The sequence below is a fragment of the Grampus griseus genome (genome assembly GCF_964374135.1).
Source record: "Grampus griseus genome assembly, chromosome: 16".
NCBI lineage: Eukaryota > Metazoa > Chordata > Mammalia > Artiodactyla > Delphinidae > Grampus > Grampus griseus.
Window position 1 is genome coordinate 84,611,403 of NC_139010.1, and position 15,482 is coordinate 84,626,884.

Here is a 15,482-nt window from a genome sequence, read left to right on the forward strand (position 1 = left end):
GGACCCCCGCCCTCTGTTTAGGGGTTGGACCCATTCTTGGATCAGTCAATAGAGTCACAGTGATCCCTTCTCTTCCTCCACCACCTAGTCATCCCTCGAGAAAGGTGCGCAGGAAAGTATGTGGCCACCTACCGATTCCTCTTGGTTCTCACGTGTGGGTCTTCCCTGCCGTCTTCGGAACTTGATCCATCGCCGGGCGTGGCTGAAAGAAAGCCAAGGTCACCTGTTAACACGGAGCCTGTGGCTTTGACAAACCATTGGGAAGCATCACTTTCGAGCAGACTCATCTTGAAATTAAGAAAACAGACTTCCCTTAAAGATGGACCTCAAATCCTGTAACTACGCTCTCAGGGTGCACCCTTTTCATATTTCAGCAGAAGAGAAATCTGATGTGCTTTGGTGCAGAGAAGTCATCTCTAGCTGCTGGCTGTGTAGAGGCTGCTGGACCTTCCAGAAGGGCTGGAGGAGGAAGGGGCGTCCACCTGGCCCCACCCCTCACAGGACTTAGGCCCTGGACCAGCTCTGCTAGCCACGCTGCCTTCACGTCCTTGTGCTTGAACCACAGACCCGGACTCCCCACTTTGTCTCCTGCAATGAACCCGATTTCTCCTGCATGCGGCGTGCCCACCACTGCTGTCTACAAGTCTGCTTTCTAAAAGCTAAATTGATTTTGAAGTCGGGTCCCCTACTTACACCCTGAAGAGGTTGGCCCTATAAATGTTAGATGAGCTTTCGGAATGAGAAAGTAAAAAGGTGCTTTGGTGTTTCATATCTGTCTCCAAAAGGAAAGAGGAAAAATGAGTATAAAGATGGTTCTAGATCATCATTGTTTTGGTGTTGACAGGTTGAATGAGGTCCAAACACTCCCTGCCATCACAACGGCCTCCTTGCCTGCTTTTTATTCTGTGTCTGTCATCCCCAAGAAACCGCTTTCTCATAACCACGTCCTGTGTGGGCACAGGGGCAAGGTTCTGGGCTCTGCAGTGCGTGACCCATGTCCTCACCCGCTGCCCCCGTCCCCCAGGACTGCTTGAACCCACGTCCTTCCTGAGGACGCTCTGTAATGAGCTCATAATGAATGTGAAGCTTATGGGAAAAAATATGAATTTCCACGACTGCAAAGCCCTCCACACCTTTTCTTTCTATAAAACCTGACGGTTCTCCATACGCGCGGTTTGAAATCCCAGCAGTGCCCCCCTGCTCCGGCTCCACCCCCCATCTACTCTCCGGTTCGCTTTCGGTGCATAGCGTGGGGCTGCAGCGAGCTGAGAGGGTTGGGTTCTGGTGGCCTCTTCCCACCGACGGCCCGTCCACAGCGGGTCCTGCCCAGTACAGCACTGGGACCAGTGAGCGCTCCCTCGGCGAGAGCCCAAGCCCAGGTGGGCCTTTCAGGGCTCTCCAGTGGGGCTCTCCCCACCTTGGCTCCAGCGACACGTGGGGCTGGATGATGGGGCGTCCCGTGCACCATAGGGTATTGGCAGCATCCCTGGTCTCTGACCCCCAGACGCCCGGCACCCCTCCCGGTACTGACAACCACAGATGCCTCCAGTAGTTGCCAAATGTCCCCCAAGGGACAGAGCCTCACCCCACCCCCTGCCCCGATGAGAACCAGGGGTCTAGAGAGAGACCTTTGCGGTGACCGAGCTGACGGCCGGGGATGGGCTTTCTTCTTCACTCCCGTGCTCTCTCCCCACGCGCCCATACGTGGCGCCGACAGTCAATCCCCTCTCTGCTGTGCCCCCAGAAGGCGCACTTACCTCCCCGGCTCCTGCCCGGCTCTCCACCTCCGTGTCCCACGGGCCCCTCATCTCAGCACATTCCACCTGGATCCACCCTCGCTCCCACTCTCCCGTCTCAGCCTCCAGTCCACCGACACCCCTCCACGTAGGAGCTGCGACTCTCCCTTACGATGCCCCTCCTGGCCCCCACTGGCTCTGGCTGGCTTTTGAAGAAGGAGTGGGTTGTGTTTGCTTGTCCTTCAGGCGGATACGCAGAGACATCATCATCCAGACATTTACTAAGGTGTAGACGAGGCAGCCCTTCCCCGCACCCCGCACAGGACACACTCGGGAAGACCAAAGGCAAGCCAGGAAAACTGAAGAAATACTGTTTTTACGTGAGGTCACACAATTATAAAGATGTTGGTTACTTTCTAGGGTGTTTTTGTTCATTTTGAAGAATTCTATCACGAGTGAAGTTTCCTGATCAAGATTCAAAATTCAGAAGTCATAAAGGAAAACACAAATTTACTGCCTTTAAAAATACAAGACCAAAGGAATGTCAGGAAAAATGGTGGAATAGGGGACTCTCGGGTCTGTCCCTCCACCAAAACAGCTGCTGAACTGCAAAAGTGACTGGAGTCAAGTATTTGAGAACTCTGGAAGCTTCAACATCAAGGGCAGTGCTGGCTGCGGGGAGAGGCTGCTGTCCTTCAGCTGACCTCAGAGACAACGGAACAGAAACTTCAGTTTGGGGACTGAAAGTGACAAGGAATACACACATAAAAACTAGTTTGGAGGGACTTCCCTGGTGGTCCAGGGGCTGAGACTCTGCACTCCCAATGCAGGGGGTCCGGATTTGATCCCCGCTCAGGGAACTAGAGCCCGCATGCCGCAACTAAGACCCAGTGCAGCCGAATAAATAAATAAATATTTTCACAAACTAGTTTGGAAAAGTCACAAATGGGCGGCTCCAGCCCTCAACAAGCAGGAATCAGAAACCCTTGAGGAGTAGGAGAACCACGTTGCCAGTGTTGCCACATCGTCACACTCAGAAAGTCCAGATCTCGACCAAACCTACAAAGCATACAAAGAAATAAGAAAGAAAGTATGGTCCATTCACATGAAAAAAAAAGAATTTGACAGCAACCGTCTCTGAAAAAGCCCAAGTACCAAAATTCACTCAAAATGGCTGAAAGAGCTAAACTTAAGAGCTAAAACTATGCAAATCTCAGACAAAAACGTAGGGGCTAAAAGCCAAGATGCTGGATTCGAAAATGGTCTCTTAGATATGACACCAAAACACTGGCAATAAAAGAAAAAAAATAGATAAACTGGACTTGATAAAAAATTTTAAATTTCTTGCATAAAAGAACACTATCAACAGAGTGAAAAAGCAAACCACAGAATGGGAACCACATTTGCAAATTAAATATCTGATAAGGGATTCATGATATATATAAAACCCCTACAACTCAGCCACAACAACTAAAACAACAACAGCCCAGTTACAAACGGGCAAAGACTTAAATGGACCTTTCTCCAAAGAAGACACGCAGAAAGCCCATGAAAAGGTGCTCAGCACGGAGTCATTAGGGAAATGGAAACCAAAACCGCAATGAGGTACCACTTCACACACTCTGATGGTAATAAAATAATAATAAGAAGAATTTTAAAAAGGAAGACAAGTGTTGGCAAATAATATGGAGAAGGACGTGGAACCCATGGGCACTAATGGTGGGAATGAAAGATGGGGCAGCTGCTGTGGTAAAAGGTTTGACCGCTACTCTAAGAGTTCAACATAGAATTACCATGTGAGCCAGAAATTCTACTCCCAGGTATGCACCAAAAAGAACTGAAAACAAGGATTCAAACAGATATTTGTACGCCAACGTTCATAGCAGCATTATTCACAACAGCAAAAAAGTGGAAACAACCCGAGAGTCCATCAGCAGGTGAACCAATAAGCAATGTGTGGTTTATCCCTACAATGGAATACTACTCAGCTGTGAAAAGGAATGAAGCATTGACACGTGCTGTAACATGGATGGGCCTTGAAAACGTTATGCTAAGTGAAATAAACCAGACACAAGTGGACAAATACTGCATGATTCCACTTACATGAGGCATATAGAACAGGCTAATCTATAGACATGGGAAGTAGGATAGAGGTTACCAGGGGAATTATCAATAAACAGTTACAGGGTTTCTGTTTTGGGGGAGGAAAAAGATGGGAAATAATGGTGATGGTTACATAATACTGTGAAGGTATTACTGATAAATGCCTCTGAACTGTGCACTTAAAAATGGTTAAAAAGGCAAACTTCATGATATGTGTGTTTTACCACAGTAAGAAAAAAATTCAAGATCAATTCGTTTTATGGAAAAAGAAATCAAAAGAAAAATATTGGAATCACACTATAGACAAAATATCGATCTCCTTGATTTACAGGACTCTGTATAATTCAATACGGAAGACAAACACACACTTCACAGGAATACAGAACAACACAAATGGCCAATCAACCAGTTGAAAGGTTCAATTTCACTCACAATTAAAGAAATGCCAACTGACACAATGAATGGGTCTAAAAACTTAAGATTGGATGATGTACAGTGCTTATGAGAACAGGCAGAGTCTACTAGTGGGCATGTGAACTGGGTGATCTTTTAGGAGGACGATTTAGCAAAATATCTGTCAAAGTAAAATGCATGTACCTTTTGACCTGGCAATTCCAGTAATATGAATTTATACAAGAAAAGTACTCGTAAAAATGCTCCTAAGATAAATATATGTGTACAAAGGTGTTCATATCAGCATTCTGTGTGTGTATGAACAAACAGATGACCTACAAGTCCACCAACTGGAAAGAGTCATGGGTATCCAGCCGAGAGAGAGGGCAGAGAGAGAAAGAGAGAGAAGAGAGATGGGCTATGGGGGGAGCGGGGCTCAGAACACGGGGAGCCGGAAAGATACCCACAATGGTGAAAAGCAGAAAGTGCAACATGTCAATTCCTCAGCTGTCCTACTAAAAATATATTCAATACATACTCACAGACATCTACCTATTTTCAAAATTTATTGTCTTATGCCTTTAACCGGCAAGGAAAGGCATGTACATTTTTTTTAAAAAAGGCACTGAGCGGGCTTCCCTTGTGACGCAGTGGTTGAGAGTCCGCCTGCCGATGCAGGGGACACGGGTTCGTGCCCTGGTCCGGGAGGATCCCACGTGCCACGGAGCAGCTGGGCCCGTGAGCCATGGCCGCTGCGCGTCCGGAGCCTGTGCTCCACAACAGGAGAGGCCACAGCAGTGAGAGGCCCGCGTACGGCAAAAAAAAAAAAAAGGCACTGAGCATACAGTGAGGCTGGAGCAGGTGGTCAAAGCTCTTCTGAGTCTGTGAGTCAAATGTCTTCCTTTGGGCAAGTGGAGGTGATGACCCCTATCATGTTCGGTCCCCTCTCTCAGAAGGGAAGGCACAATGTCTGGTTAAACTTGCTGGAGAACTGCAGGAGCGGATTTGTTGGGGGAGGGCATGTTTGCATTCAGAGGAGAACCCTGGTATGCGGCATACACCTGTGCCCCAGGCAGATGCAACTTGGAAGAGTCCAGGGCTGTAGTTGCCCCCGGGGACCTAGGAACAGTGGCGCTCCGGCCTGTGAACTGCGCGAGTCCAAAGTCACTCCTGAATGGCAAGTGCTGGTCACCAAGGCCGGGGTCGCGTCCATCACCTGAGCGGGCTCCGCTCCTCCGCTTCCAGACTCACTAGCTTTTTCCAGGGGAGCCGTACGCCCTTAACACAGATGAGCTTCCACCTTAACACACGTGAGCAAAGCACGTGACCTCAGATCTTCGGGAAGTTCTAGGGGCGTCTGCAAACATCTGGCTGAAAAGACTGACAGCGGGTCAAATAGCCTTGATATTCAAGAAATGCACCGTCTGCTCAGCGGAACAAGACTTCAAAGTTCCTCCAGCCCTGGGAACGCCCACAGCCCACAAGGAGCTGGCCCGAGGTGGGGCTGTCATAGCAGTGGGATGGCCCCTCCGGCCGAAGCTCGGTCCTTTCACCGGGGTGTCTGCAAACAAGGCAGTCTGGGAACCTAGCAGACAGAATGATGCAGTGCTTCCATCCTGGTCTCTGCGAGTCATCGACCCCTAGTGGGTCGCCTGCCCAATGAGGCAGCGCTGAGCTGAAACCTTCGTCAGCTCCTGAGACTGTGGTCTGGGAACCCTGCCGAGAGAACGTGTGCTCTGCCCACCTGGCACGTTTGGGGAAAATGGCCCCGGGTGGAAGCCTGGCTGGGCCGTCCCAGCTCCACCGGCACAACGGCTGCCCTCATTCCCGGGCCAGGAGGGCGGGGCAGCTTGAAGCACTAAGTTCTGGGGAAACTGCTTTGAAAAATGCTGTCCCTGTCTCACCTGTTTAGCAGTCCTGGGTCTTGAAGGCACAGAGACAGGACATAACCCCTTTACCAGCACTAATTCCGGGTGGGATCCAGAAACCTGCATGAGCCCTGGCCCTGCCCGTCCAGCAAACTGAAGGCGAGTGTTACAGAGCATCGTAAAGACCCCGCGGAGCCTGCCCGTCCGGCTCCTCCCTTTGCCCATCACAGGCTGCCTGGTCAATTCTGTCAATAAGCGATTCTCTGGAGGGATGGCCTGTCTCCACTCACCTCCCTTACTTGCGGTCCTGTTACAGGGGCTGATCAGTGTGGGCACCGATGCTGGTAACGGCGTCATTCATTGTGCAAAGAGGAGGCGCAGGCCAGGCTGCCAGGTGGCGGCGGGCTGTGGACGGAACACAGGTCCCAGGTGATGGTCAGGGTTCCTCCCAAACAGCCAGGGCAGATGACTTCTGCATGGGGAGAGCCCCTCTCACCCACCTGAGTCCTCGCGGATGAACGAGGCACCTGTTTGCCACTTTGGAGAACACCCAGCATCTGCGTTTTCAGCAGTCCTGGGTCTTCTGGAGTACCGGGCACCTGGTCCCACTGTGTGGTGTAGATCAGTGCACCGTCCCTGGGCAAACAGTGCTCGGGATGGTGACCCGTTCACAAGTCCTAGCTGGGATTACTCACAGGGACGGTTTCATGTCCTCCTTGGTGAAACGCGTGTCATTGTCCATGTACATTTGTCTTGAATATAAACGACTGAAATGTTTACAGAGCAACTGAAGCCAAGTGACTTCCTGCCACGTGGAAGCGCCAGGCTCCCCGCACCCGACTGTCCTGTGTCAGGCGCAGGGAGCAAAACGATTTCCAGAAGCTCCTTTTTATCGTATGCTCGTAAGATGCCCGGCGAGGCCGCCCCTCCTTAGATCTGGAGTCAGACCCTCCGGGGTGCAAAACCTGGTCCCCCACTGGATAGAAGTGTGACCTTGAGCACGTCAGTTGGTCTCCTTTCTTTAATTCCCTCTTCTGTAAAACAGGTATAAAGATGATGGATTGCAGAATAATGGCCTCCAAAGATGTCCACAACCTGATCCCTGGAACCTGTGAATACATTAGGTTGCGAGGCGAGGGGGATGAAGGTTCCTAACCGGTCGACCTTGAGACGGTGGTGAGCCTAAGCCATCCAGAAGGGCCCAGTGTCATCACAAGGACCCTGAACAGTGGAAGAGGGAGGCGGAAGACTCAGCCAGAGAAAAGGGCTGAAGATGCATTGCTGCTGCTTTGGAGCGGGTGGGCAGGGCCATGGAGCCCAGGAAACCAGGGGGCCTCTTGAAGCCGGAAGAGGCAGGGGAACGAGTTCTCTCCTAGTGCCTCTGGAAGGAATGCAGGTCCAACAACAGCAGTGAGACGTAAGCTGGGTTTCTGAGCTCCAGGACTGGAAGGTAATACAGTGGTGTTGGTTTACACCACTGAGTTTGTGATGATGTGTTACAGCAGCAAAAGGAAGCTGATATAGATGGTGCCCACCTCCTGCAGCTGCGGTGAGCATGAGGAAACAAGCGCCCCTTTTCCCTGCAGGTTCCCTCCCCGCTCCCCCCTCCGCACTTCTCGCCCCCCCCCCAACGCTCCCCGCCCCCCGCCCCAGCCCCGCTTCCTGTCCTCCTCATCCACTGGGAGGCACCCGAGGGAGACGAAAGGCAGGAGAGAGGGGCTGGGAGACACTCCTCCTAATCTCTGTCCCCGCCTCCTGTCTCCCCCACCCCAGAGGATGGGCCCACAGGCGTTTCATCTGATCGCCCTCTGATACACCCCACCAGACGGCGCCAAACCCTCCCAGCAGAAGGGACGGAACCCCGCTGTGGACGGTGCAGGTGACCAGGCAGCAGGTGCCTCAGCCAGACTGCAGGGAGATTTCTACCTCGGACAAGAAAAGAGGTCGCCTGCCATTGCAGTCAACGAAGAATGTTTGTTTGACCGCTGACAAGCCATGAGCCACAGCAGCTGTCCTGATCGTGGGCCCTGAGGGGACTTCAGGATGGAGAAAAGCAGGATACCGGCCCTAGATAGTTGAGATGCATATCTAAGGAATGATTTCAATGAGCCCAGACTCTGGGATCTTCCCACAGAAAAGCACTGGAATCATTAACTTGAGATGTCTGGTTTTTATGATTAGCTGTAATCTTTGATGTTCCATTAAATGTGTGTGTCGTTTTTGTTTTTCCTCAACAAAACCTCCTACATACGCTGGCTCCTTCCCTGGCCTCTTTGGAGCAGATCCTCAGAGCCATCTGAGAGGCTGTCCCCCTGGCTTTCAGTCCTCAGTAGGTCCTCGAATAAAACGTTAACTCACAACTTTCAGTCTTCCTTCAGTCTACACTCCCCATCGCTCAGAAGAGAGGTCTTTGGTGCTGCACGTAAATACAGTGGAAGAACTGAGTCTCTAAGAGATCTGAGAAATGCTGAAGCTGGCGGAAGAACACACATGGGCATGGTACCCTCCACGCTGCAGAGCCTGTAGCAGCCCCGAGAACATCAGGACACAGAACGGATGCGGGGTGAAGGCGGTACTTCTCGTTTCACGTTAGCTCAACGGGCCCTTATTCCCAACTAGCAGTGTGTCTGCTAGAGACCTAAAAAATCTGGATGTGCTGCAAGATAATTAGGAAATAATTCAGGCCTTCATCTGAACCTCTCAGCAATGAAAACAGGATGGAGAAAAAGGCGACTTTTCCCTTAGTTGCCGAATGATGAACCGCTTAGCACTTTTGGCATCCCTGTATCCTTTCCCCGTAGTTGTCTGACACTCTTAGCTCTCCCTTCCACAGCTGACATTCCTAGTACACACACACACACACACACACACACACACACACACACACATGCCCCTTCAAACCTACTAGCAGTTAAACGTGGCAGTGATTTTGTCAAGTTCATTTATTCCATTTGTCTATTGAAAAATAATCAATATCAACTGGAATGTTTAATGCTTCCATTTCAGGAGAGAAACAGGTTTTAATACTCAAATCTATAATGACTCATAGTTGAACAAAATGTGAAAAACAAAATTCTACACTGAGAACACTCTCTTCTAGAGCTGGTTCTTATAATAATTAGGGTCAAATCATTGGGTGAATCATGATGGATGACCAGCCAGGGAAAAACGCCCCTTGCTGGTGGCCTGAGGTCATCCACTCTGCCTGCTCTTTGCTAATTAGTCCTCCAGAAATACTTCCTGTCCTCTTTCGCAGCAAACAGAACAATTGAGGTGAGTGGCTCTCAGAAAATTAGAAGTAATGCATTTAAATGCCAATTCTACTCTGCAACAAGTTGAGAATTGAGGTCATTTGCGTATCTTTAAGATTCAGGTTAAAATACACTGGTTTAAGGCAGTGTCTTCCTCTTTTTATAAGAGTAAGTAAGGTTAGAGCTCATTTTGTAACTGCTTGTAAGTTTATAATTGCACATCTATCTAGATAGAGTAGTTAAGGGGCCGCCATTATAAAGGCGGCACACAAAATGACTTGATATGTTAAATCTATGAGAATCAGGTATTTCCGGTTGTGTCTGTTAGATTTAAGGTTCCATTCTCCACCTTTTTAAGTGTAAAATGAGATTCAGGTCAGCAGAGTGAAGTGGAGCCATGATCTATGATCCAGATAATTCAATTAACTATACAAGGAGGCCATTGGGCCAACACCTAAGCCAGCAGAAGCCTCAAGGTTACAAATCGATGGAAACGCTAAGGAGGACCAGGCTCGGCAGCTGGCCGGGCTTTACCTGCCGCCCATCAGGTGATCTCCTTTCTCTGCTTCTGCACCTTCACTAGGTCAGCCTTCCCAGGCTCTAACCACGTCCAGCCTGGTGCTGCGGGATTGGAATCGATTTTTGCTCAAATGAACTCCTCGCGTTTCTGACATGCCTGTTACTCTTTTAACGCTGTCTTCCACGTACAGTCCTCACAAGCCTCGAAAGGGCAGAAGACTCAGTGGGGGACTCTGCAGACCCCTCTCTGCTCTCGCAGCCCTGACTCAACTTGGTCCAGAGGAGAGAAACAGGCCAACAACTGTATACTGACCGCTAATGAGTGCCTTCCTTTCTCAATCCTTCCAGGCCTTGGGAAAGAAAAAGAAACAGCACCCAATTATCTCCAAGAATGACAGCTGAAGAAAGGAGCAAGGAATCTGCCTGCATTGTTTGCGTCTACCAAGAAAATAAACATCATGGCTACGACAAACTGCACCCAGGGCTTCCCTGGTGGCGCGGTGGTTGAGAGTCCGCCTGCCGATGCAGGGGACATGGGTTCGTGCCCCGGTCCGGGAGGATCCCACGTGCCGCGGAGCGGCTGGGCCCGTGAGCCGTGGCCGCTGAGCCTGTGCGTCCGGAGCCTGTGCTCCGCAACGGGAGAGGCCACAACAGTGAGAGGCCAGCGTACCACAAAAAAACAAAACAAAACAAACTGCACCCGACTGTCCTTGAGGTCTGTAGGTCTCAGGACACCCCCTCCCAGGGTGTGCTGTTCTCTCTTGCCCCAGAGTGAGGGCCTTGGGATATGGGTGTCTGTGAGGGGTTTGGGGTTCAAGCCTCCATTCAGCATGCAAAGCGCCCCTTTGCATGGATGCCACTGAATCAAAGGAGGAAACAAGATCACAAACCCAATTCTTACTGTCCCTGAGCACAGCTCAGTGTTACAGACTCAGTTGGATGTGCACCTAGAACGTTCCTTCTTCTCCACAGCAGTTGACCTGAGTTGACTCTTGGCAGCAGGTGGGGTGGCGGGTACGGGGGTTTACTCTTTATCTTAAGTGGGGGGGCCTATTAACCGTGTCAATCTCTCCATCCTAGCAAACTGCTACCAGCTTTGCAAGAGCAACCTTTCCCATGTCTTTCAGCACTGATAAAAATGTTAAAACTTTTATGACACCTTTTCCTAAATTCCCATGCAAATGCCTCTGGCTCTCACTAAAAATGGGGGCTGGTCTCTGTCATCTGTGTTAGCCCCACCTGAGGCGGAATCAAAAATGTCACTGCAAACCCAATAAAACACCCACAAAAATAAAACAAACACTTCTTCAAGGGGTCAAGATCCTACGTCCGGGCCTTTCAGCCAAGCTGTGCGGGTCAGTCGGGGAGAACCGCTGATCTCAAGTTTCCCCAGTGAAGCCAGTACTGTTGCAACCCCTGCGCTCAGGGAGTGGGCCTTTCCCAACACAGCAGCTGATTAAAAATGTACGAGATCGAATCGGAAAGGATCCTTTCTGAAAGCGTTAAGTGCTCGCCTCTGACTCTTGGGGCATCATCGGGAGCAGTCAGCGCTCTGCGGGCACCCGAGTCCTCTACAGCTGAGGAGAAGCTTCCTCCTCTCCACGTGCACTTCCACTGAGATCAAGCATCCCTTCAAATAAGGAACGGACGGATTTCATACAAAGCTCTGAAGTGGGAGTGTGAGGAGGAAGGGTTACGTGCTCCCATTCGTGACATGCGGTCTCAAGGGGCGTTCCTGTGACATTTGGAACAAAAATTAAATGCCGGAGAAAAAAAACCAAACAGGAATTAGTACCTCAAAATGACCACCATGCGTGAGCTTGAAGGGTGAGACTTTTCTGCATTTTCTAAAATGTTTAACCAGTACACGCTAATTTGATAGTAGAAAACAGATTTTAAAAGCAAAAAAAAAAAAAAAAAAAAGTTAAATGCAGGCTAATGTCTGTGCTGGAAAGGAAGTTTTGAGTGGCTGACAGATGAGAGGGCTTCCCCAGGTTAGTAACTTCATGCGAAAAGAAAGTCATTAGAGAAATGCAAATCAAAACTACAGTGAGGTATCACCTCACACCAGTCAGAATGGGCATCATCAGAAAATCTACAAGCAACAAATGCTGGAGAGGGTGTGGAGAAATGAGAACCCTCTTGCACTGTTGGTGGGAATGTAAATTGATACAGCCACTATGGAGAACAGTATGGAGGGTCCTTAAAAAACTAAAAATAGAACTACCATACGACCCAGCAATCCCACTACTAGGCATATACCCTGAGAAAAACATAATTCAAAAAGATACATGCACCCCAATGTTCATTGCAGCACTATTTACAATAGCCACGTCATGGAAGCAACCTAAATGTCCATTGACAGATGAATGGATAAAGAAGATGTGGCACATATATACAATGGAATATTACTCAACCATAAAAAGGAATGAAATTGGGTCATTTGTAGAGACGTAGATGGACCTAGAGACTGTCATACAGAGTGAAGTAAGTCAGAAAGAGAAAAAAAATATTGTATATTAATGCATTTATGTGAAATCTAGAAAAATGGTACAGATGAACCAGTTTGCAAGGCAGAAATAGAGATGTAGAGAACAAATGTATGGACACCAAGGGGGGAAAGCGGGGGCAGGGGGTGCGATGAACTGGAAGATTGGGATTGACATATATACACTAACATGTATAAAATAGATAACTAATAAGAACCTGCTGTATACAAAATAAATAAATTAAATTAAATTAAAAAAAAAAAAAGAAAGCCAGAGCCTCCCCCTTGGAAGGATCAGTGTTTCTGCAGAAAGCACCACAGAAACTTAATGACTAAATTCTGAAACAGGGAACACGATTCCTTCAAAATCAACAGCCGACATAACCGGGAGAACCCTGCTTCCCTTTCACGCGCACTGGGAATGTACAGTTCAGACTCTTATAAAACTGGGCTCACAGGGCCCGTCTCTTAGTTACTTGTTGCTGCCTCCAGCTTGCGCTTGTGGGGAGGGTCTTCGATGATCCTGTTGAGGTCCCCGCGGTTTCTCAAGTCCATCGGCTTCTCCCAGACGGACAGCTGCATCGTCGGGTTGAAGAAGAAAACCCGGTCATCGCCCGTCCAGACCACACACCTGTGTGAATCGAGAAACTCCTCTAAGTTTCCCTCGAAGACCCTCGGCATGAGCCCGACCTCAAAAAGCCCTTCAGGGCTGAAATCCACACATTTGCGAAGGTTATTTACGCAAAGTATGAATGACAGTAGCCATGTCTGGCTTTCAGGGTGATTTACAGCTATTTCTCATATGTGATCTCATTTGATTCACAGGTAGACATCGTCCTCACCTTCATTTTACCGGTAAGGACACCAAAGTTCAGAGAAGCGAGCGGCTTAACCGGACCCCAGGAGGTCTGAGCTCTTCCTGTAGGCCAGCTCTCTCCTTTTAGCGGAATTCCCGCTCTGGCCCTGGATCCAGGGACCGAGTAACACGGAGCGTGGTGCCCGGTAAACCTCCCCGACTGGGCGCTGCCCGTGCGGCAGGGTTCACAGGCCCTGGAGGCCCACACAGGCGGGCAGCTCACCCCTGTCCAGCAGACAACTAGCACATGGGCCGCTTGAATCAGCAGCTCAGCCTCAGCTCAGGCCTGGTGTGTTTTCAGAAGAGCAGGGAATTAAGCTTTGCGTTTTCACGTGTAGGATTCTAAAATCTCCGAAAGGAATAGTATGCAATTTTAAGACCTCTTATCTGTGAAAGGTTATCAGGGAGGAGAAAAGGATTACAAAGGAAAAACAGTGAAGAAAAGAAAAACAGAAGAAAGGAAACGCTTCCTTCCTAAGGAATACGTCTGTAACGTGGGAACACACACAGGAATCCGGATTTGGCCTCAATGTATCCCAACAAACAAGGCCAGTTAAGGCCACCAGACCGGCCTCTGGCTGTGTCCTGTGACCAGTCTTGTGATGGTGCAGAGAAATGAGCTCTGTACCTGTTTCTGGTCTGGGCCTTCCAGAAGATTCCTCTTGGGCAAGGCCTCTCCCCCTCCTGGACCTCAGCTTCCCCCAGTGGCCTCTGAGGGCCCTGAAAGCTCCAGGACTCTCCTCAGGCACCTCAGAAGCTGCGGGAAGGGGCAGGACAAGTCCACGTGACCTGAAACCCTCTGATCTTTGATTACTCTCTAGGGGGAGACCAATCAGGGACACTTCTGGGCGGTGCCAGGGCTCCCAGCAACCAGCTCCGGCCTTACCAGACAGACACACGTGGGTGTCTGCCCTCTCTCTGCATCTGAGCCAGCACAGCCACTCTGCTTCCCAAAGAGAAAATCATTTCCACCCTTGAATCTCCATGCTCAGCCCGGCCGGCCACTTCCTGTAGGCCGGACAGAGGGTTCAGGGGATGAGCCTCATGTTAGGGAAACTCTGTACAGACCAGGTTCCTTCGTAGAAATGACCTTGAGATGGTCTGTCTGATTTACTACCCGGCCAGGCCAGGTTCATGGGAGTGGTGGACCGAATAACGGCCCTGAAGAGGTCCACATCTGACTCCCTAGAACCTCTGAATGCTACCTTACATGGCAAAAGAGACCTCGCAGATGTGATTAAGTCAGTATCTTGAGATGGGGTGAGTAGCCTGGACTGTCCAGGGGGTTCAGTGTCATCACACGGTCCTCATAAGAGAAAAGGGGGGGGTCCGAGTCAGAGAAGGTGTGAGGACAGAAGCAGAAGACAGACAGACAGACAGGCAGACACACGCACACACCTGGGGTGGGTGGGTAGAGGGAGAGAGAGATCGGAAGATGCTCCACTGCTGGCCTTGAAGTTAGAGGAAAGGGCTAAGGAATGCCGATGCTTCTAGAAGCTGGGAAGGCCTGGAACAGATCCTTGCCTGGAGCTTCCGGAGGGAACCAGCCCTGCCCACACCTGGATTCAGCTCCGTGGGGTCCGTGTTGGATTCTGACCTCCAGAGCAATGAGATGACAGATTTGTGGAGATGAAAGCTCTGAGTCTATGGTAGGCTACCCAGCGCGCTTCACCTCTGGCCCCTCTCTGTCCTGGGTGCCAGCATCCGGGCCTGCCTCCCTCCAGCAGTGACCCAGACCCCAGCACTGTGCCCACAGCATTGGCCCCTGCTGGCCTGGTCAGCCAGGTGGAAGGCCACGACCCGCCTCTTTGGTGGACACACCCTCCAGCTCTAGACCTGCCCTTGACCTTCAAGTGATCTTGAGAGCCACCCTCACCCTCTGTGGCCTTCGTTCCATCATCTGCATAGGCGGGGGTTGGAATGGAGATTTGTGTTGTTCTGACATGCTCACCGCTGTGGGAAAATTCAGGCAAGACACAAGGGTCCCGCCTTTATTAGACGTTGGGCGGCTCCTGGGCCCACAGGGGCTGGAAGTCGAGGGGCAACGCAGGCAAACTGGACTAGATCCCTGCCTATGGATTGGATCGCCTCCAGCCCCAGCGAGCCCAGGCAGGGGACAGGTAACCTCTCGGGGCCTGGAGGAAGCTGCGTGTCTTTTGGTGCAGAACTCAGCTGGCATAAGACGTTTTTATCGAGTGTAAAGCTGCAGGTAATTATGCTGTGCTGTAGGTTACGTATAGCTCCGCCCCGAGTGAATGTCAAGTAAGA

General features: G+C 50.3%; 1 protein-coding gene across 1 annotated transcript in view; it reads right to left on the reverse strand.

Moving 5' to 3' along the window:
- TCERG1L (transcription elongation regulator 1 like) overlaps positions 1 to 15,482 on the reverse strand; it is a gene marked incomplete at both ends in the record, with an annotated part of 193,583 nt that overhangs the window by 41,346 nt on the left and 136,755 nt on the right. The window contains 2 exons of the mRNA XM_082673840.1: positions 133 to 202; positions 12,835 to 12,989. Coding sequence (XP_082529966.1) covers positions 133 to 202; positions 12,835 to 12,989 — 225 coding nt within the window. The remainder of the gene's footprint in view (positions 1 to 132; positions 203 to 12,834; positions 12,990 to 15,482) is intronic.